The sequence below is a fragment of the Podarcis liolepis genome, assembly GCF_965112155.1.
Source record: "Podarcis liolepis genome assembly, chromosome: 6".
Lineage (NCBI taxonomy): Eukaryota > Metazoa > Chordata > Lepidosauria > Squamata > Lacertidae > Podarcis > Podarcis liolepis.
The window spans coordinates 23,112,628-23,136,045 of record NC_139559.1 but is presented as its reverse complement, the minus strand read 5'-3'; the positions used below and the strand labels follow the sequence as shown (position 1 = coordinate 23,136,045).

The 23,418-nt window shown below is 45.3% G+C and overlaps 1 protein-coding gene across 2 annotated transcripts in view; it reads left to right on the top strand.

Moving 5' to 3' along the window:
- Positions 1 to 6,416: 6,416 nt before the first annotated feature.
- The window catches only part of RIMS4 (regulating synaptic membrane exocytosis 4), a gene marked incomplete at its 3' end in the record, with an annotated part of 118,880 nt that continues 101,878 nt past the window's right edge, over positions 6,417 to 23,418 (top strand). The window contains exon 1 of one of the 2 annotated variants that reach the window (XM_083508272.1): positions 6,417 to 7,335. In XM_083508272.1, coding sequence (XP_083364398.1) covers positions 7,239 to 7,335 — 97 coding nt within the window. In that variant the 5' untranslated portion in view covers positions 6,417 to 7,238. The remainder of the gene's footprint in view (positions 7,336 to 23,418) is intronic. The other variant, XM_083508271.1, reaches the window with a different exon arrangement.

Genomic DNA, 23,418 nt, shown 5'->3' with positions numbered 1-23,418 from the left:
CCCATCGCGGGGATTCGAACCACTGACCTTCTGATCAGCAAGTCCTAGGCTCTGTGGTTTAACCCACAGTGCCACCCGCGTCCCTATGGTTTAAGGTAGGAGTGCGCTAAAGATTTGAATGAATTCCAGATCAAGAATTGAATTGGGTCAGATTTAAGGTTTCACAGAATAATAGAGTCATAAAACTGAAGAGTTGGAAGGTGCCTCAAGGATCATTTAGTCCAGGGGTCTGCAACCTTTAAGACAAAAAGAGCCACTTGGACCCATTTCCGAAAAAAAAATATCTGGGAGCCGCAAAACTCGTTATTATAAAAATAATTTTTTGGTCACTTTTTTATTATTTCTTTGTTTGACCCCTCAGAATTACTCCTCCTCATAGAAATAAACGTTAAATTAACAAGTTACCTTTTGTGTGTGTGTGTGTGTTCTTCACTCCCCTTCAAAACAGTGACCAGCGTACATGCCCCTTACAATGTAGCGGGCAGGCGGGAAGGTGACGTCGGGACGGTGCGTGACTAACGCACGCACCGCCCCCATGCGACATCACAGCCAGTACAGCGCCCACCACAGTGGGGAGTGTCAGGGCGCACAATGCGTCTCCTCCCCTCGCTAGTATCTGCCCCGGAGCCACGGCAAAGGTGTAAAAGAGCCACATGCGGCTCCGGAGCCGCGGGTTGCAGACCCCTGATTTAGTCCAACCCTCTGCAATGCAGGAATCTTTCACCCGGGGTGGGACTCGAACCCACAACTCTGGGATTTAGAGTCTCATTCTCTACCGATTGAGCTATTTGTTTATTTTTTATTTGTCCAAGCCAAAGTAGAACCTCTCCAAAATACCCTGAGCCAATCTGATCTTTGAACAACCAGCCATAATGACAGCAGGAAATTGACATGTGGGTTATCCCTCCCACCTGTCAAAGTTGACCCATGTGGACGGACTCTCTGCCTGCCTGGGCTGCTGGGCCAAAATGGTTCCTCCTCTCTGATGTATACTGATGATACTGTAATTGTATGGTGATTTGCATCCTGCCCTTTCTACAAGGAAATCAAGTTGGTATACACAGAGCCTATCCATTTTATAGGGCTTACTGTCAAGTCTGAACATCTTGGGACATACAGAGTATTTTACAATTCCAAACACAACTTCTTCATATATATATGGTATCTCGGGATACATACGCTTCAGGTTACATATGCTTCAGGTTACAGACTCCGCTAACCCACAAATATTACCCCGGCTTAAGAACTTTGCCTCAGGATGAGAACAGAAATCATGCAGCGGCAGTGCAGCAGGAGGCCCCATTAGCTAAAGCGGTGCTTCAGGTTAAGAACAGTTTCAGGTTAAGAACAGACCTCCAGAATGAATTAAGTTCTTAACCCGAGGTACATACACACACACACACACACACACACACACACACACACACACACATATGGCACCACTTGATTGTAAAAAGCAAAAAAAACCACCTCAATGTAGTTTACAAAAAACAGAAAACAAGATAAATATCACTAAGAAAAATCAACAGCAATAATTTAAGACATTCAAAAAGGTAAAATGACAATAGAATAATCCTAATTCCTCCTTTTGATAGCAACTGGAAATGATTGGGGCAAAGGATTGGGGGGCTTCTTCTCTTTGTGACACACCAAGGAAACCTGCCTGCTGCTGGGAAAACCAACTGAAGGCTAAGGCTCCATCTTATTTTCTATCTGAGGTTTGAGTCACACAGAATCGCTAGGCAGAGATCCCTCCACGCAAATGGAAGCATATGATGCAATTGTGCCTACACTGCTTTTGAGTTTCCTGGGTGAGCAATGCTCATCTTCTGAGGACAGCTGGTGCTTTTGATTGGCAGCCAGGTTTTCTGGGTGAACTTTGAGGGAGGAGAGAGAGAGAGAGAGAGAGAGAGAGAGAGAGAGAGAGAGAGGAGTGGGAAACCGGCCTTCAGGAAACGTTCGGAAACAAAGCTTGCTTATCTATATGTGACACCATAAACCCTGACCAGTGACTGCTCAGTCTCAGATGCCGAGAGTCCACTGGACTGTGCTAGGAGAAGGCTTGCATTCTTAGAGAAGGGCTTCAGCAGCTGTTGACTAAATGACGCCTCTCTTTTTCTAGGAAGCATGCCACAGCTCTACTGCTTCATTCCCACATTAAAGGAAGGAGTTGACACAACAAAATATGAGAGCAAGGAGATGAATCAAATCTGTTTGTCTCCTTTCTCCCAGCTAACTGTTGGAATGCTTTTGATGGTGCAAAATGTGCCTATATGTGTCGTGCATCAGACTGTTCACCTCCCATAGGGTAAATTTAAATGCTTGGAAACAAACATAGGATAACCTCACCTGCATGGTGATCTGTTCTGAGTTTATTCCGAGTCTTGATTTTTAAAGGCTGTGCAGAAGTAGTGGCTTTAAAGTGTTGAGTAACAAATATATGTAATGCTCCTTTGTGGCAATGTTGTACAAACGATCCATTTAATATGGCTGTGTCTGGAAATCATACAATGATGGAAGCATGGGAGAAAGAATGGAAATATAAGTTACCCACTTTGCAGAAAACATGCATGGCAAATTAAAAAATATATATTTTGCCCTTCTTCCCTCCAAGCAGGAAGAATTCTGAGCGGGGAGGGAAATTGGTGGTTGGAGCAGGGGAAATAGCCCGCCTGCTTTTGTGCCTTTGAACCATGGATTGATATAAACTACAGTGGTACCTCGGGTTACATACGCTTCAGGTTACAGACTCCGCTAACCCAGAAATAGTACCTCGGGTTAAGAACTTTGCTTCAGGATGAGAACAGAAATCGCACGGTGGCAGCGTGGCGGCAGCGGGAGGCCCCATTAGCTAAAGTGGTACCTCAGGTTAAGAACAGTTTCAGGTTAAGAACAGACCTCCGGAACGAATTAAGTACTTAACCCGAGGTACCACTGTACAGAAATCAACAGGAACAGCTTTTCACAGCATGGATGTAAGCATAGGAGCAAGGCATGGATAAAAAGTTGTATAAAAACAAACAGACTGACAGTACCAGATATTCACAATATCACCATTGTTCTCAGCTCTCTTTGCAAACACCAAGCAAAATTGGTGTGCTATTTTTTAAAAAAGAAATAATGACATGTACACCGCTTAGAAATTCTGAATATTGAGCAGTATATACTAAATGATATGTCCGCTACTGAAAGACAAGAGACCTAGCCACTGCTATCCTTGCCTGGGTGAGCTTTCATTTTGGATCGCTGCAACGGTGTCTTTGTGGGGGTGTCCTAGTGCCAAGTGATGCTGTTTGATTATGGTGGGCTCAAGCCAGCATTTTCCTATTAGATGTTTTGAAACATTACAATAGTTCCCAGCTCCTTCCAAACTCAACTCAAGGTGCTGCTTTGACATCCAAAAGGCCTCAGTGACCTGGATTCTGATTATCTCAGGGCAGATCCCCTCCCATTTAGCCCTCTCAACATTTAACATCCATTCAATGAGGTCATTTCAGACTCTCCTGCACATGGAGGTGAAGCTGTTCTTTTCAAGAAGCAGGACCTTATCTGTTGTGGCCCCAGAACCTTAGAATGGCCTCCCACCAGATGCTCATTGGGCTTCCTCCCTGTTATTTTACAAAGACCTTCATTTTCAGTGCACCTTCAGTAATATCATTAATTCTTCTAGTTGGCGTGTGTGTGTGTGTGTGTGTGTGTGTATGTGTATATATATATATATATATATGCAGGTTTTGGTGTCTTCGGGTGTCTTCCCGTGTAAGAGTTGGGGTGTCTAGGCGACGTTTCGACGAGGTCTCACTCGTCATCTTCAGGCTGGTGCTTTCGGCTTCTTCTACAAGAAGCCGAAAGCACCAGCCTGAAGATGACGAGTGAGACCTCGTCGAAACGTCGCCTAGACACCCCAACTCTTACACGGGAAGACACCCGAAGACACCAAAACCTGCATTCCTGTACCCGTGAAAATCTACGAAAGCATATATATATATATATATATATATATATATATATATATATAATTTTCAGGTTTCTAGCTTGCTCAGGCTACTTGTCCTCCTATGGTGAAGTGTTTCTGTTGTCGTATATTCTTATGGCTTATATATCAAAGATCACAGTCCATCACACTTTCACTGCGCACTCATGCGTAGGCACTTAAATAATATATTCATATATTTACAACATTCTATTGTCTTTTTCTGGGTGTTTGGTTGCAGTATGCTGTTCAACATATTGGGAGCCTTTCAGCCCCAAAGTGGTATATAAATAAGCCAACATGCCCACTCCTTTTCTAAGCGCTTTTATATAATCATTGTTGTTTTTTAATGGATTTTAAATAAGTTTAGTTGAGAATGTGATCTCTTGATTTTGGGGGGCACTGCTTTGAGAGGCTGCTGCTGATTTTGGAAAAGCAGTATAAAAAACAATTAAAATAAACAAACAGAGCGACCTCTGCCCGAAGTTCATAGGCTGCAATCTTATATGTATTTAACTGGGTGTAAATGCCATTGAACTCAATGCCACTTACTTCTGAATAAACATGCACAGAATTGTGTTGGAAGGCATTCTTTCCACCCGGACATTTGGCACCTGTGCACACCGCAATCCCACCAGACACATGGTATTAAAATACTTTATTTTTCAGTTACAAAAAAGCCGTATCACAATCCTCATATATCCTCAACCCCCCAAGAAACATTTAATTTATATACAAGTTACAAGAAGAAAGGAGATTTCAAGTAAATATCAGGAATAACTTTCTGAAAGTAAGAGCTGTTCAACAGTGGAACGGTCTCCCTCAGGAGCGGTATATTCTCCTTCCTTGGAGGTTTTTAAGCAGATGTTGGACGGCCATCTGTCATGTATGATCAAGTTGCAATTCCTGCACTGCAGGGGGTTGGACAAGATGACCCTGAGGAGCTCTTCTATGATAATGTAAATCAGGGGTGACCAATCCCAAGAGACTGTGATCTACTCACAGAGTTAAAAACTGGCAGTGATCTATCCCCTTATTTGGGGCTCAGGTCTAAGTTGTTGAGTTCTTTTTAGGAAGCAAAGCCCTGTTTTAGGTGTGCAGGGCAAAGTTGTTGAGCTTCTTTGGGGGGAGCCTGTGATCTACCACAGACGTCCACTGATCTACCGGTAGATCTACCTGTTGGTTGTGCCTGATGTAAATAATACAAACATAAAGTTTGTAAGGACAGTCATACCTTGTGTTACAGATGCTTCAGGTTGCGTTTTTTTGGGTTACGGACCTGCCGAAACCCGGAAGTACCGGAACGGGTTACTTCCGGGTTTTGAGGGTCACACATGCGGAGAAGCACCGAATTGCAACCCGCGCATGCGCAGACACGCTGCTGCGAGTTGCAAATGTGCATGCCGCACAGATCACATTTGCAACCCAAGCTTCCACTGTAGGTTAGATCTGATTGCATCAGTTTGGTGTCTTCTACTCTCCGTCTTAACAAGCTGTCCCAAAGTGAGCCATGGATAGCTGGTGGTGAGGGGACAGCATTGTCCTTTCCGGTGCACTGAATAAAGATGTGCTATGCAGTTTCAAGGGACGTGGGTGGCGCTGTGGGGTTAAACCACGGAGCCTAGGACTTGCCGATCAAAAGGTCGGCAGTTCGAATCCCCGCGACGGGGTGAGCTCCCATTGCTCGGTCCCTGCTCCCGCCAACCTAGCAGTTCAAAAGCACATCAAAGTGCAAGTAGATAAATAGGTACCGCTCCGGCGGGAAGGTAAATGGCATTTCTGTGCGCTGCTCTGGTTCGCCAGAAGCGGCTTAGTCATGCTGGCCACATGACCCGGAAGCTGTACGCCGGCTCCCTCAGCCAATAAAGCGAGATGTGTGCCGCAACCCCAGAGTCGGTCACAACTGGACCTAATGGTCAGGAGTCCTTTATGCAGTTTCAAAAACATCTTTGGTCCTTGTGTTCCTGGTCGCTTTAAGATGCCTTGTTAGTTTCTCCATAAGGACTTAACTCCACATTCTACCATGCCATTCCTCTGGAGTTAAGTTAGTACCTGCAACAGGGTAGCTCAGTCAGTAGAGCATGAGACTCTTTATTTGAGGGTTGTGGGTTCGAGCCCCACTTCGGGCAAAAGATCCTTGCACTGCAGGGGGCTGGACTTAGATGACCCTCGTGGTCCCTTCCAACTCTACAATCCCATGATTCTGTGACTGAATGGTGCTGAACATCCTACAGCCAGTGAACTCCAGCAGCGTGAAATCGATGGGCTGCAAACCGTCCGCCGCAGCCGCCGCCACACAAAAGGCGCGAGGGCGCATGCTCCGTCGCTTTCCGCCTGGCAACGGCCGCCGCCAACCCTTATCCAGCGGCGGGTCCCCTTTCAAGCCCTAGCGACTGCCCCTCTCTGCCCGCCCTCGGGCTCTGATTGGCCGCACCGGCTTTCCCGGGATGACTTCACGGCCGCAGCCCCCGCCCTCGACGCCGGGCTGAATGAAGAGGCATTGAGAGCCGGAGGAGCGCAGCCTGGCGGTGGGGGACGCGGCGAGAAGAGCCAGACGCGCCTCCGCGGGAAGAGCCGTGGACGCCCGGGGAGAGCGGGCGGAGCAGCAGGTGGTTCTCTCGTCGGGAGCCGCAGACTTCGCGGCGACGCAAGGGCATCGGGCTCCATCCTGACATCTGCATCGGGGATCACAGCAGCCTCCCTCCTCTCCTCCCTGGGGGCAAAAGAGCAGCTGCAGCATCTCTCCTCGGGAGAAGAGCGGCAGCTGGAAGAAGCAGCTCTCTTGGTAGCATCCTTCCTCACCGCATCCATCCTCCCTTTGGGTACCACCAGCATCCTTTCTCTCTTGGGTACCACCAGCATCCTTTCTCTCTTGGGTACCACCAGCATCCTTCCTCTCTCGGGTACCGCCAGCATCCTTTCTCTCTCGGGTACTGCCTGCATCCTTTCTCCCGGGCGCTCAGTTTCCTGGGTACCACTAGCATCTTCCCTGCGCGTTCCCTCCTCAGCATCACCTTCTCTTTCTCCCTCCCTCCCATCTCCGCCGCGGGTGGGTTCAAGTCCGTTCTTCTGTCACCACCCCTCTCACCCACCCCCCGCCTCATATCCCCCACCCCGGTCAGCCCATTTCTCACCTCCCTAAGGCCCCCCCACAGTAGCCAAGACGCCGCGGGCTGTGCTCCGAGTGAAGAATGGGGCGTCGAAGCTGGCCAAGCCGCAGGCTGCGGCCGAAGCCCCTGGCGGCGCCCCGGGCTCGGGGCTTTTCATGGAGCGATCGCAGAGCCGCCTCAGCCTCTCCGCGTCCTTCGAGGCCCTGGCCATTTACTTCCCCTGCATGAACAGCTTCGACGAGGAGGACGCGGGTAAGACTCGGCGCGGGGTGGGAGGGGGGAAGAGCAAAAGGGAAGCGGACGGAGGCAGCCGGAGCTGGGGAGAAAACCGAGGCATGTCGGCAGCAAAGGGGTTAATAGTTGGAGCGAAGGAGAGGCTTGTGTTGGGGGGGGGATGCTTGGCGTGGGACCCACCTTGAGCTCCTTGAAGGAAAAGCTGGGCTGGAACTGTACCAATTAAACAAACGGACAGGCTGCATAGAGTTAACCGTTGTTCCACATCCCTCAGTCATGTCTGCCATCTCTCTCCCAGGTAAATAGCAGCCAAGAGGAAGGGTGCAAAAATTAGATTCTAGAGGTGCAGAGGAGGGAGAAAAGGAAGCCACCTCCAGTTGTGTGGATTAACTTTTCATCGTGGTACATCTGTAGAAACGTGTGTCTGTGGGAATTATACGCACACACTCATACACACACAATTTGATGGCGCAAGAGCTGCTTCAATATCGGCTCTCCTACCTTCCACATGCCTACAACCTGCTGTGAAAATAGCTTGAATGGAATTGACGGGGTGTGTTTGTTTGTTTGTTTGTTTGTTTCTCTCTCTCTCTCTATCTATCTATCTCTCTATCTTCGTGTGCTGAGGGTGATGGAGAAAGCTTTTTTATTTTTGCATTCCTCTGGTGTGAAAGGCATGAGCAAAACTAAAAGAACTTGTGGGGTGGGAGTGGTGGATTCATGTTGCACAGGCCAAGGGCACTTTGGGGGCAGACCACAGGAAAAGTGGAGAGTGGTGTAATGATTGCAAACATAGAGAGGAATGAATGGAATGAGATAGTTGCTGGTGAAGACCAATAATAAGAATGGGCTGGACTAATGAAGGGAAGCAATGGGCAGGGGGCAACAGAAGTTGCTGTTGGTGGCCTCAAGGTGGATGGGCAAGAAGCTTGGGGGTGGGTGGGTGGGTGTTTGGGTTAGTAAAGGTACGAATGCCAATGCAGATGGTGGGTGCTGTTAGCCTACAGGATACTGGAATGAGAAGGACACGGTGGATCAGATTTGGGAGCACTGCTTGGCTTTCAGCAGGACTGTGTGGTCATGGATGCACTGACTCAACCCCTCCCTGACTCAGTATGAGCTGCGGATGACACCCTACTTAAACCGCCTGACTAGCAGCCTGCCAGCCACTGCCTACCACACATGCTGTGTGTTTGCAAGGCATACCAAGTTACGACCCTGAATTAGTGTGCGGGGTTTAAAGGGTCATCCTTAGGCATAATCAAGTGAGCTCTCTGCTTTTTGATTTACACTGAAGTCAATGCATTTATAAAAGCATGGTGCAAGTCTTAATCCTTCTATTAAGCTCCTCAGCCTTCTGGGGAACGTGATGAAAGGGGAAACTTTAAATACGACGCAAAAAAAGCCCTCTCTGACTGCACATTCTGGTCTCGTAAAAACAAAAGACTGCCCTGCTATTCAGATGGCAAGCCTCACTGCTCCCAGAATAAACACTCCCGCTGTAATTAATTGATAAATATGCTAATTGAGACAGATGGATTTAATACATTTCAAGAATATGCGAGTTTAAAGGTAATCTGTCTCCCGTGAAGCTTTCACCCAGGCAAATTTATGAATTTGTTAGAATAGCATTGTGCTGGGAGTAGATGTGTCTAATGAAATTAATCCTGTGACTTATTGACTTTGAAGGGGAGGGTCTTTTTTGCTGGGTACAGGAAACCCTGTCTTATTAATCCAAACAAAGTTTTAAATTTCGGATCTCCTATATAGGGATGGTCTTCAGGAGCAAGTACTGGCCTCAACTCCTTGTTCAGTGTGCATTTGGTGGCCATTCTCAAAATGGCCCTTATCTTGAATTCCCCAGATTGTGCCGCTAAACCCTTGATGCTCTGGAGAAGGAATTCTCCATCCTGCCATTCTTGAGCCTGAACTGGAGGATGGAGTAAACCTGAGGCAGAACCAGAAAAAAAAAATGCCACTCATGTCTTACCTTTTTTGACTGGAGAAGTGGCCTTTTCTTGGGTATCAGGAGGTGCACCACTCACACCATGCGTGACAGCCATGCTTCTCTGTTCAAAGCTGCACCATAGCCATTGTTGACAGTATGAGAGGAGAAAGATCTGTTTTACACGCACAGGACTGCTGCATATTATCACCAGTTTATTATTGTCAGGTCTTGCTATTGGCGCAGCTGCGCTTCAGCTAATCTGTAGGATCAAGGTTGCCTGATAATAGAGGTATGTGTGCGCCGATGCCCCTCCGCTACAATTTTTCACAACGGTTTGGCAATTGCCGTTCCTTGATTTCCTTCCCTTGCTCCGCATTTCCTTCCCTTGTGTGCTTCCTGCTCAAGCCCCAGGTTAAAGCCCTAGCATCTCCAAGTAAGGCTGAGACCATCCCCAGTCTGAAAACCTGGAGAGCTGCTGCCAATCAGTGTAGACATTACTAAGCTTGATGGAACAGTGGTTCGACTTGAGAACATACAAAGCAACCTTAAACTATGTTCCTGCTCCTGGGTGCTTTTTGTTCTTCTTCCTTTGGAAATCATGGTTAATATGCAGACAGCTGTGCATATTATATATCACAGCACATTATACTGATGAGCTATAGTAGTAGTAGTAGTAGTAGTAGTAGTAGTAATAATAATAATAATAATAATATAATATATTTATACCCCACCCATCTGGCTGGGTTTCCCCAGCCACTCTGGGCGGCTCCCAACTGATTAAAAGCAGAATAAACTAATAACCTTGTGGGTTCCTCCAGACCGGTTGTTTGTTTGCAGATGTATTCTGCAACCTGACACCGTTGCAATAATAGTGCACTAGTGATGGATTTATTCTCGACCGTCCACACAGCTTTCTGCTTCATTAGTTGTTCTGCGATGCTTCCCCAGTGTTATTGTATTAATGTCATCTGGAAGCGGCTACAGCACAAGAAGTGCAGGACAAACATTTGTGGGATTAAAAAGTTATAGGATTTAAGTTATGGGACATGCACTGGTTGGAAACGAAGCAGTGTGTCTGCCCCGAAATGCTTCCTGGTGAATATAGTATTGAAAATGTGATTGAGTACAACAACCCCAATACCATAAGTGAGCAGAAATAATCATGAATTCACAACAAAAAGGGCATTCATAGGGACCCTGTATTTGCCTGTATGTGAGAGGGAAAGAAAAAGAGAGAAATATTTGGAATTAATGGAGGCTATTCAACGTCAAGAGGGAAATCTGCCAGAAGCACACAATAAAGCAGCTTGAAGTGTGTATTGGTGCGGGAGGACTGATGCCTATTTGATGGGTAAATAGGAAGAAAGGCACCCATTTCACCTTAATTGAAGAGAAATAAAGAAAGGTGTTAAAAAGACATAGTCGAGGAGAATAATGTCCTAGATTAGGGACACTGTGGAATATCTAACCAGGCACAATAGACATCATACAAAGGTTAGCATCTGGGCATGGAGTATTAATCAAGGCAGAATGCAGGATACTGTGCAGACTGCATAAGCTCTTTGTGGCACACACAGGTGCAAACCATTTGGGGGAAAACAATTGGTGCAGGTGTGCCCTTGTGCTTGGCTACGTCTGCAAAGAAGCTGAATTCGAACACTCTTGATTGCTAAGAAGAATCATTTGTGGCCCCAAAATATGAAAACATCCCATCTGGGACAGCTGATCCAAGACAAGGATCTAACCTTCCAAATACATATTACTGGATGAATTCATTTCCTCCAGATGGATGATATCAGTCTAGACAAAAGTATTTTGGAGTGTGCTTGGAACTGGGCAGTTCAGTTGATGGGTTATGGTACAGCAAACTAGGGTTTTGTACAAATAAGCAGCTTAAAACAGCGGTGGTTAGTTCGTTTTCACAATTTAGATCAAAGCTGGTTTGGGGAGAATGCACCAAAACACAGCGTTTTGTAAGGAACGACAGGATAGATATGGATCATGGCTGATGCCCTCCCTCTGTGCACTGCTTGCCAGGCCAGCTATGGGAGTACACTAAATGGGAGTGTGTACACAGTCCAACACAGTTAATGTGGCAGAACTAGTGCAACTTCATGCAGATAATATTCAAGCTAGTCCTGGGTTCAAATCCTTGTTCACCCATGAAGCTAGCTTGGTGATTGGTCCACCATCTTTCAGCCTAGAATCATAGAGTTGGAAGGGACCTCAAGGCTCATCGTCCAGCCCCTTGCAGAGCCTAACCTGCCTCACTGTGAGGTCACATTGATTAAGCTGAATATGTTTGTGAAGGCTCACTGTAATTTTTTACATTGCATTTCTCTTTGACCTCGCTGCTTTCATTGGCCACCCCCTTGCACTCCTTTGCATACAATGTAGGAAACTTTTGCTCACAAAGGCTTATGCCATAATACCTTTGTTAAGTCTTCAAGGAGCCACAAAGCTCCATTTGGCTTTTTATGATTTTGCTTTGTCGAGCAAAAGGAGTTGAAATCGACTAGAAGTTTGCAAAGCCCATTTCACATTTTGGTATTATATCTGGACTGGAGCGACAGGTGAAGCTTGTCCATTTTGCTCAGGAGCTCAGGAGGGGGATTGTAGGAAGGGGAGATTTTCTTCTGCTCCCTATAATGTCTCTTCCTGCCCTCGCCCCCAGCATACGCACGCAGTGGCGAACAGGTAACTGCCCTACTGCAGAAAGTTACTGCAATCTACGGTAGGAGGAGGCAGGGCCAAGATAAGGCCAGGGATTGAGACAAGAGGCCTTGCAGCGCTTGCAGGGAGCAGATTTAATTTGCAGGCTGCCGGCTTTGACTTAAAATGCAGCTCCAGCACTCTGTTTTTGGGCTCTTCCAGGAAACCTGTTGACTGAGCATGCATCCTGATTTGCTTATACAATGCTTACATGGAGGTTAGACTATGTCCGGACTTTACTGAGCTTTTGTTCCAATTTGTTTGTGGGAAGGTTGTATAATGAGTATCCATCCTGATTTGCTTGTTCACAAGTTATATGTCTTACTGTTAGCCGTTCCTTTGTTCTGCCCCTCCATTTCAATGTCACAAGAAGTCTGTGTTTTGTTTGGAGTGGATTTGTTGAACTGGGGAGGCAGAGATCTTTGATCCATATGAACTGTACAAACCTAAATTTCTGGTATGCACTCAAATCCCTCCTGCAAAATACTGGCAGTTTATAGAGGTGATTTTCGATTGGCGGGGAGTGATATTGACCTTCCTTTCCATTCACTTCTCCTGTAGTCAGCTTTCAACAGTTTCACCCAAATTCCCAATGAGCTTTGCTGTATAAAGCCCCTTTTTTGGCTGTAAAAGTCCCCCCCTTCTACAGCCTTCTACAGTCTCAAGGTAGTTAAGTTAGAACTTTGTTCCATTTAGTCCTGGTTGGTCTGCTTGGAGTAGCAGAAGAGTCCCAGATATTGGATAGAACTGTCCTGTGATCACTGGGAAAGGATTGGGCAGGCAAAATTCATGCAACAGAAGTAACTGGTGAGAATGACTTTTCCCCACCCCTGGAGCAGTAGCAAGTTGGTGACGCATCCTCTTTACTGGGAAAAGGATGACTACAGTACTGAAGTTTCTACAACAGCAGCAGTAGGCAAGTTAGGAAGGAACAGACTGGTGGGTGAAATTTCTCCAGTATATCTCTTCCTTCTGAAAAAGGGTGCAGCATGATATTAGGACACCATAATGAATCCTACTAACACTCATATTCCATTAGCAAAGCAATGATTTTATTTTTGATTTTGAATCAAACTGTGTTGACATGCTGAAAAGTGTACACTCTCTAATAAGGATAAAATACAAGGGCAGTAATACGGCTTTCTACTTCAGATGGCCAGTACTTGCAGAAACCAACTGCCAACTCTTCCAATGCCATTTCTGTGCAAGAAAAAAGAAAGTGCAAAAATACGATGGGCAGGTGTTGGGTTTGCCATTTTCCACAGGGGCATGGAATTCTACTTTGCACCCTAAACACAATAAACATTTTTATGTGAAAAAGAGGGAAGTCAACCTGTCACATACGTATTATGGGATTATTTCCTACTTCATGACAAAATTGAGTGACCCGGTACTAGGAGAACCATGGGAGTGGAAATTTGAGCACAATTCCCCAACCATTAAATAGCTGAGGATTTTTACCTAGTCTTCCATGCTTTATTGTGTGGTTACTGGACATCTGAAGGCAGGAAGTGGACTTATTAGTTGTGGGTGAGTCTACAGAAGCTGCCATTAATTATCAAATGGAGACTAGCAACCACTCTCATCGCTAGCTCAGGTTGGTTGCAGGCCTATTTTCATAAACCTTGTGAGGAGGATCATAGTAAGTTGAACTGAAAGAAGAAAAGCTTTCAAATTAAACTTTATGTATTAAATAATGGTGTTGGTTGTTTTTTTTTAAGTTCCTAACCAAGCAGCAGTTTACTGCTTACTGTCCCATGAGACTAGGGCCCTTCAGGATTTAACCTCCTTCCTGTAAGACAGAGCTATTCCTCCTGGCCTTTAATTTGAATTCAGCTTGATCTTTTATTTCCCTTCTCTTCCCTCCCCTTTTATGAAGATTACCCACTCTGAGACCCCACAGCTAATTCTCCCCTGGCCTCCTCGCTGGCCCAAGTAGGACTAATTCAGCCAGCTAGCCCTGGTGACTATCTAATGCTTATTGGATGGATTTCCCCCAAATTGATTTTTGAACTTTGAATTTTATTGTTATTCATGCTTTTATACTGTATTTAATGCTGCTCTATGTTGTATTACAATTAAGTGTTTTGAATTTGTTGTTAGCCGCCCTGAGCCCGGTTTTCTGAACCAGGAAGGGCAGGGTATAAATAAAAAATAATTATTAATAATAATATTTATTATTACTGGGCAGCTGCCTGCATGTTAACCCAGTTAAATGCCTGCATGTTAACCCAGTTAAATGGGTGGAGTAAAAAATAGATAAATGATAAAAACCAGAAATTCTGGGCAGAAGACTGAAATATTCCTGAGGGGAGAGGTCATAGGTCAGTAGAGGAGCATCTGCTTCGATTGTTTCTTTGCTCGCTTCTTATTTATTTACTTAAACAAAGCCTTGTCTTGCTGAGTGGCTTTTTCTCCCTACAAACTCGGTTCTTTAATTTTCCTCCGCTGCCCATTTCCTTGGCACTATATCTATCATCTATCTATCTATCTATCTATCTATCTATCTATCAATCATCTATCTATCTTATATTGGACCTACCAGTCTATTTGCAGTTCTGCCTGCCATACAGATAAAGTGGTTTTGCTCTGAATGCTGCAGTTTCTCCATTGCCTTTTGTGTGATGAAATGGAGAGACAGTGTGTACCTACCTAATGCCAGGCCGTAAGAGGAGCCGTAAGGAAAACAGACTTTCCGGTGAAGAAAGTGATTTCATAGCTGAGCAGTTTTCACAAATCCGTCTCATAACTTTTACCTGTCGTCAGCCCAGAGCATAAATCCTGGGAAGTCCTTCTCGCATCTCCTTGAAGACACCCAGCTATCACCAGCAGGGCAGGATTCACAGTGACATGATGTCAGGTAGAGCGTTGTTCTGAGCAAATGAGGAGCCTTTCCTTGAAGGCTGAGCAGTCGGCCTCCTTTTTGTTGGACTGTGCATCATCCCACCCTTTAAGCAACCTGGATATTGCTCCTTAGTGCAGCAAGCTTACTCCCCTCCTGAACTGTATTTCTTCTACTGCATCTAGAAGGAATATTGCTGCCGCAGTGGCTTGCAGGAATAGCCTGTAAAGCGTAAAATGCAGTTGGTATCGTATAAAGGGTAAAATGCAGTTGGGTATTTTGATGTGTTGGGAAGACTCAAGCCTCATCTCAAAGGCTAATGGAACAGTCAAAGTATTGCAGTAGTGCTTTTGAGAAAAAAATTATTTACTTAGCCACTTTAAAACATACCCAGGATTCCCAGAATAGGTAGGTAAAACTCATATATGAAAAGAAGGACAACCAAGATGGAATCTACACAAATATTTAAAAAACTGCTGTGAAAATGCTTAAAAAACAAACACATTTTGAAAAACACATTGAATTTGCCACAGCTCACTGTTGCCATCTAATGTCATATTAGTATATTGCACTTTACAATATATTTAAAACGTTTTATTTGCAGCTGTATAGCTGAGTCCCAACCATGGTTCCTTTAAAGCCTCTGGAAAGTGAAGACCAGGGTTGCAGAATCTGTGGCACTGTTTGGGTAGGACTACTAGGTGCAGGTCTGAGACCCTACAGTGACGGTGGTTTGTTTCTCCCCCACCCCTATTTTTCTTTAACTTTTCCCACAGAACTGCCATGCTGCGGAGTGGAGGTCCAGGCCAACTTCATTTCCCAGAGTGCCTCAGGGCCCCATATGAGAAATGAAGGCCGCTGGCACAATCTGCTTTGTGTTTCACTCCGCAGTGTGGCTGCTCTGTGGAACAAGTTAAGAGAACGAAGGAAAGATGAGCTTGGCAGTAACCGCCATCACCACCATTTCTGAAGCCTTCAGGATTTGGGGGAGAGGAGTCAAGCATCTTTCCTGTGGGCGCAAGCCTGACACATGGGCTTGGTATGACACATTTGTGGACCATAGGCTCTGTCTTTGTAGAGCACCCTAAACGGCCTTGGCCCAGTATACCTGAAGGAGCGTCTCCACCTCCATTGTTCTGCCCAGACACTGAGGTCCAGCTCCAAGAGCCTTCTGGCGGTTCCCTCACTGCAAGAAGCCAAGTTACAGGGAACCAGGCAGAGGGCCTTCTTGGTAGTGGCACCCACCCTGTGGAACGCCCTCCCACCAGATGTCAAAGAGAAAAACAACTACCAGACTTTTAGAAGACATCTGAAGGCAGCCCTGTTTAGGGAAGCTTTTAATGTTTAATAGGTTATTGTATTCTAGTGTTCTGTTGGAAGCCACCCAGATGGGTGGGGTACAAATAATAATAAATAATAATAATAATAACAAAAATTCTTTATATTATTATTATTATTATTATTATTATTATTATTATTATTATTATTATTATCATCCCCAAGCCACATTCCCTCCTGAACAGCATCCTGGACAGAGGATAGGGAAGAGTACATGTAGAAACGAGCCTACTGTACAAAGATAATATTTCCATTAGTCACTCTACCTGCTTTTGCCTCTGGTCCCGCCCACCCCTGGAATGTGGCCCCCACAAGAATGCTCAGAACAGAATGTGGCCCTCAGACTGAAAAGGATTCCCCATCCTTAGTCCCACATTTAGCATGGGAGAGGGAGAGGTATGCAGAGAGGAAAAATCTTGGTCTGTTTCTCTGATTCCCTCTGGGTCTGAAAATCTAGTGCTTCTCAAAGAAAGCGTTTCCTTCCTCATCCCACTCCTTTTATTTTCACCAAGGACCTCTGTGCTTTTCTTGGTTTCAACCCCTCTGCCTGTTAAGTGATCCCCTCCTGGCTTGGGAGAGGGAAAGAGGCAGCTTGTCGTTTTTTCTGATTTGATCATCATGTTCGGTCGCTGCATTCAGGGGTAGCATTTGTGGGGATGCTGAGCTTCTGCAGAGAAGTTGTGTCACAGCTTTTTAATCAACCCTGCTTCGCGAGTTGTTTGGTGATATGGTCATATTATTATTATTATTATTATTATTATTATGCTTAAGTGAAAGTTGGAGGAAAAGATAACCTGGACAGCAGTTGAGATTACAGATGGGTGAATCTGTCAGTTGTAGTTTCCCTCAGTTTCTCATTTTTTGCAATCTTAAATTTAATTTTCCACATTATATTTTTTAAAGCCCTCATCCATCATCATTTTAGTGTGAATGATTCTTAATATATACATCTTCGCCTAATATTATAGATTTTTGCCAAGAAATTCCCCCTAATATATCACCTTTTCATATGTTGTTTTTAGAAATACATGCATTTTATTGCAAACTTTACCCTATTGTATGCATTTGTGCACACATAACTTGGCAGGTGAACTGCACTGCAAAACTTGTGTGAATCCTGAAGGATTGCTGTGTTTTCGATTCTTGTTTCAGAAAGTGCAAATGAGGCTGCTTTGCCTTTAAGTTCAGACTGAATCAAATTTCTCTCTCATCCCTAGGAGAGACTGGTAGAGCCTTTTGCATGGCTTCCTATAGAATCAGGGGTGGGAGCGGAGCAGCTTGGACCACAGCTGCCCAACAGCTGAGTCCTCCCCCAAGCACATGCACACTCTTTCTCCAAGAATGTACCTTTGGGTTACTCATAAACAACAGACGCTAGAGCAGGAGTCGAAATTTTACCTGCAGAATTTTAAGACGATTCCTTGGGGCTCTAGTCCTCTAATAACTTCAAAGCCCCACAGGTGCTGGAAGAAGCTGGCACTTGCTGAATCTCTCCCTGAAAAATGGAAGTAAGTAAAAAGCTGGCATCCTCGGTGGTGGTGATCCTATGTAGCATTTGTGTGCCCCTTGTGATCTTCAAACTGGTTCTCCATTATCACTCTGAAAGCCTAACAACAAGGTTACAAGCTGAGAAAAGGCAGAAGGACTAAACTGATCTGATCCAGGAGAAGAAGAAAAACAGTGGTTTTAAAAAATAAAAAAATAAAAAGAAGAAGAAGAGTTTGGATTTGATATCCCGCGTTTCACTCCCTTTAAGGAGTCTCAAACCGGCTAACGTTCTCCTTTCCCTTCCTCCCCCACAACAAACACTCTGTGAGTGTTATGGGTGGTTCAGGTTTTTGAGCAAATATTCAAATTCAGAAATATTGTATGCTATTCCTATGCTACCGCAGACTGCGCATGAGAGATTACATGTTTGGGTGCCTTCTTCCTCTTGGCATAGAGGAAAGTAGCACATCCAAGCTAGCTTTCTCCCCAACTTGCTAGTTTCTACGGCTGTGAAAATTTTGAATATGGATGCTGTTTAATTTTCTTTTCCGGTGCCACTTTTCAAATTACGGTATTGCACCTGCTCCCATCCACCAAGCCATACAGTTTGCCCAGCTTCTGCTAAGTCGTGGTACGGTCCGCATCATCACAACCTAAAAGCGACTGGACCATTTGCATATATACTGTGATTCTTTTGAAAGGTGTTAGTGCCATGTTAGAAAGCTGGATGCAGAGGCTTCACAATATTAAACGTGGCCAGAACCGTCTGTTTCTCAAGTACTTCAATGATAGATTAGGAGTCTCCCCACCTTTCAGTTAAGGCGCATTGTGACCATTCCCAAGTTATGCTTTTTCTTCTTTTAATTTTACCCTGCTCCCTGCAGCTAATGTAGGTTAAAGTTCCTATATTTTGGCCCACACTGCTCTGTGGCTAGACCTGGTCACAAAGAGGCAGCATGGTGCAATGGTTAGTGTGCTGGACTAGGATTGGAGTTCAAATCCCCACTCAACCATAAAGTTGGCAACTGGCCTAGCTTTCAACCTAACATATCTCACAGGATTATTGTGATGATGATGATGGTGATGATAATTTTATACTCCACCCATCTGGCTGGGTTTCCCCAGCCACTCTGGGCAGCTTCCAGCAGAATATTAAAATACAATGATTCATCCAGTATTAAAAGCTTCCCTAAACAGGGCTGCCTTCAGATGTCTTCTAAAAGTCAGATAGTTGTTTATTTCTTTGACATCTGATGGGAGGGCGTTCCACAGGGCAGGCACCACTACCAAGAAGACCCTCTTCCTGGTTTCCTATAACTTCGCTTCTTGCAGTGAGGGAACCACCAGAAAGCCCTCGGTGCTGGACCTCAGTGTCCAGGCAGAATGATGGGGGTGGAAACGTTCCTTCAGGTATACTGAGCCGAGGCCATTTAGGGCTTTAATGGTCAGCACCAACACTTTGAATTGTGCTCGGAAACGTACTGGGAGCCAATGCAGGTCTTTCAGGACTGGTGTTATGTGGTCTCGGCGGCTGCTCCCAATCACCAGTCTAGCTGCCACATTCTGGATTAGTTGTAATGGTAGCCCCACATAGAGCGCATTGCAGTAGTCCAAGCGGGAGATAACCAGAGCATGAGAATGAGGATAAAGTGTTTGAGAAACGATATATATGTGTAATAAAAAAAACCCTGCAATATGGTTGGTGACAGGCCCTATTTGTGCATTACCAGCTTAGACTCACTGCTACCATTTCCTTCTCCATCCCTGCTCAGTGAAACCGACAAGTTATGAGGGAAGAACTTTTGGTGGTGCAGACGCCTCATTACTGTGCTGGAGCAAGGGGAGAAAAATGGAGATCAGCAAAACTGACAAGGCTTCTCCCCTGAGACCGAAACATACAGAACAGTGAAGGGAATGGCTGTGCCATAGTTGCTCAAGGTCATACAAAAGGGAGGAGAGGTTAAGTTGTGAGAAACCATTCCCAAATGTCTAGAACTCAGTGGGGAAAAATGGTGGGTGGAAGATTGAAAATAGGACGCACCTATTCTTAGATTATATGCAATCGCAGCCTCCTACCCGGCATTGCTCAGAAATGCTAAGAAACAACAACAACAACATCAGTGCAGTTTTGAAATCAGTGGTTAAAATCAGTGCAGTTTTGAAAGGTTCAGTCAGCCACTTTGCTTCAGTTGTATCCAAACACAGATGAAAACATGCTGCTTGATCTTAGGAACGATTATGCAAAGATTGGTTACAATATCCTAAGAGGTGTCCAAATACATAGCACAGGCTTCTTCAAACTCAGTCCTCCAGATGTTTTGGGACTACAGCTCCCATCATCCCTAGCTAACAGGGCCAGTGGTCAGGGATGATGGGAATTGTAGTCTCAAAACATCTGGAGGGCCGAGTTTGAGGAAGCCTGGTATAGCAGCTAAACTAGCTTTCCAAAATATACAGTAGATTGTCAACCCACCTTCTGTCATGACCACCAGTCTAAATACTGATGTGCGTGTGTCTTGCCATTCATACCCAAGAGCCTGAAAAAGGCTGAAAAGTGCATTTTAGGTAGCATGCATGTAGAATCCTTCTGCTAATAGGGAAAAGGTGGGACATTTCCTCAATGATGATTTTTTTGGGGGTGTGGATCTTTTCCCTGTCAATTTACTCTAAATGAATGTGTCCCTAGATATCTTTCTATCTAGGAGCAAATGTTCTCCTGTCACTTCCAATTCATGTAAAATTAATTTCAATGCAAAATTTATTATCTCAAAACCATAACTCTTCCAGCTTTTTTTTTAAAAAAAACAAACCCAAACCAGAAAAGAACTAAGGTACTTTGGTCTGTCATGTTTCTACACTGGGAGAATTCCTGAAGTGCTTGTAGCTGTATATGACTCCTGTATTCTCTTTGATGACTGCGTGCATCTGATTTGGTGAAAAGGAATGTCGCTCGATCGCACTTTTGTTTGAGGAATAACTTATTTGCATGGGTTCTCTAAGCAATGAATTACCTACTGCAGTTTTAAACAACTGATTTAGGTGAGAAGTGCATATGTTTTCAGTTCAGTCTACTGTATCAATAAATCAAACGGGATTTAACCACTTACAGTACCAAATCATGTGATGTAATATAATACAAAATTCAATAGCTAGGCATGCAAAAAGTGCCTTTTTGGCATGCATTCTCACATGTACCCAGGGCTGGCTGGCCCATGAGGCAAGGGGAGACGACTGCCTCAGGTGAGATGATCCACGGGGGCAGCAGATCCCAATGTAGATCGTTATTCCCCCTCCTTTTTTCCATACGTAGTTCTTCACTCGCTCCTTTTTGCCTGGCGAGGAGAGAGGCCGCCATTTTGTGGTTTGTCTGAAGTGCCAAAAAGTCTTGGGCCAGCCCTGCACGCACTACGTACACAGGAGAAACAGGTGTATAGGACCCAGCACATGCACCCGCCCCCCCAGCTTGCCTGATTCATGAAGATCATCTGGGGAGCAGGGTTATTGCCTTCTCTCCACTCATCAAATGATCAGTCTGATAACTGACGGGGGGCGTGCGGTATTTATAGCTCCATCAGGATGCTGGGATTAGCAAAGAGGTTTAATATTTTTGCTGCTGCAGTGCTGCCAAAACTGATGGGGTTTGGCGAGCCAGAAGAAATTTGTTCAGGGAGCCAAGGTCTAATCCCCAGGCTAGGTTCACGCCTAGTGTAAGGCAACGATTTGCAGAGGTGCAACTGTTTTATTCTGGTCACTATTCTTATAAAAAAATAAAAAAATCCCACTCTTCACCAACATATTCCAGGTTGGGTTACAAGTAAAACTTCAGTATTAAAAACTGCTGTAGCAAAGACAAACAAAGAGCTTCTTTTATTGAGCGTTTATCCTGTATTGCTTGCAAAAAAGTTAACATAGAGGTTAGATTGCATCTGGTTTTTATTGAAGATTCAATCTGATTTGTTTATAGGGCGGCTATGTGACAATGCCCATTCATCCTGATTAGCTTGCAGGGTGTTTGCATGTTTCCCCATTAATCACACTTTTCAATGCACCTCCCCAAAAAGTCCTTAAAAAGAAACAGGGCAGAAAAAGAGCAGATTTGTTGTGCTAGGGCATCAGAGCCCTTTAATCTACTTGGAGTGCCTCAAATATTTTGTCAGTATTTAATGGGAGGCATTCAAAGAGCCTTGTGGCACCTTAAAGACTAAAAAATTTATTATGGCACAAGCTTTCATGGACTTAGTCCAATTCATTAGATGATGAAGTCCATGAAGCCTTATGCCATATATTTGTTAGTGAGAATGGAAGAGGAGTCCTGCTGGAGCCACAGGCATTTCGTTCTCACAGTGACCATCCAGATGGCTGTGGGAGGCCTGCAAGCATTGCCTGGGTGCAACAGCATTCTCCCCACTTTTGATTCTCAGCAACTGGTATTTAGATGCAGGAAAAGGTAAAAGAAGAGGGACGCAGGTGGCGCTGTGGGTTAAACCACAGAGCCTAGGACTTGCTGATCAGAAGGTCGGCGGTTCAAATCCCCGCGATGGGGTGAGCTCCCATTGCTCGGTCCCTGCTCCTGCCAACCTAGCAGTTTGAAAGCACATCAAGGTGCAAGTAGATAAATAGGTACCGCTCTGGCGGGAAGGTAAACGGCGTTTCCGTGCGCTGCTCTGGTTCGCCAGAAGCGGCTTAGTCATGCTGGCCACATGACCCGGAAGCTGTACTTCGGCTCCCTCGGCCAATAAAGCGAGATGAGCGCCGCAACCCCAGAGTCAGTCACGACAGGACCTAATGGTCAGGGGTCCCTTTACCTTTAAAGGTAAAACAGTAAAGGACCCCTGGACGCACCATCCCATGCGCCCGAGTCAAAGTCCAGTCAAAGGCAACTATGGGGTTATGGCGCTTATCTTGCTTTCAGGCCAAGGGAACTGGAGTTTGTCCACAAACCGCTTCTGGCACAGTGGAACACCATGACGGAAACCAGAACGCACAGAAATGCTGTTTACCTTCCCACTGCAGCGGTACCTATTTATCTACTTGCACCAGTGTGCTTTCAAACTGCTAGATTGGCAGGAGCTGGGACACAGCAACGGGAGCTCACCCCGTCACGGGGATTCAAACTGCCAACCTTCTGATTAGCAAGCCCAAGAGAAGAGGCTCAGTGGTTTAGACCACAGTACCACCTGCATCCCACATGCATTTAGATGCATACTGCCTCTGACAGCGGTGGTAGAACATAGCCATTTTGGTTAGTCATTTTTGGTTTCTCTCAGTTTCTCATTTCTCAAATCTTAAGTCTATTTGCCCACATTTCCATGTCAGTTTATTAGTTTTTTAAGTTGTGAAGCATCACCAGCATTTTAGTCTGAATCCATACATTTTAGTTGAGCAAAAATTGCCTTCCAGGGGTCAGATCCTAGTCTAGAATTGTATTACCACCGGAAAAGTGTGTGTGATATGTATTAACCGCTTACCTGGATCCATGGTGGGCGGTGGTTGCGATCTAGTGCCAGCTTCTCCCAGTACCCCCAGTGGGTGAAAGGCCATTCTCGCAGCCAGCTGTTAGATCCTCCCTGACTGACCACTGTGCATGGTGGGATAGCCTGCCTAAACCAAATATTTGAATGGTCCAATCAGGGGCAGGTTGGTGGGCAGAGCTGGGTTGATGGACTGAAGCGTGGAAGTCTTCACTGTGGTCCGCTGCCTGTAGACATAAGCAGGGGCGGAGGAAGGGGGTGTGGTGGGTGTGGGCTGCCCCGGGTGTCACCACTGAGGCGGG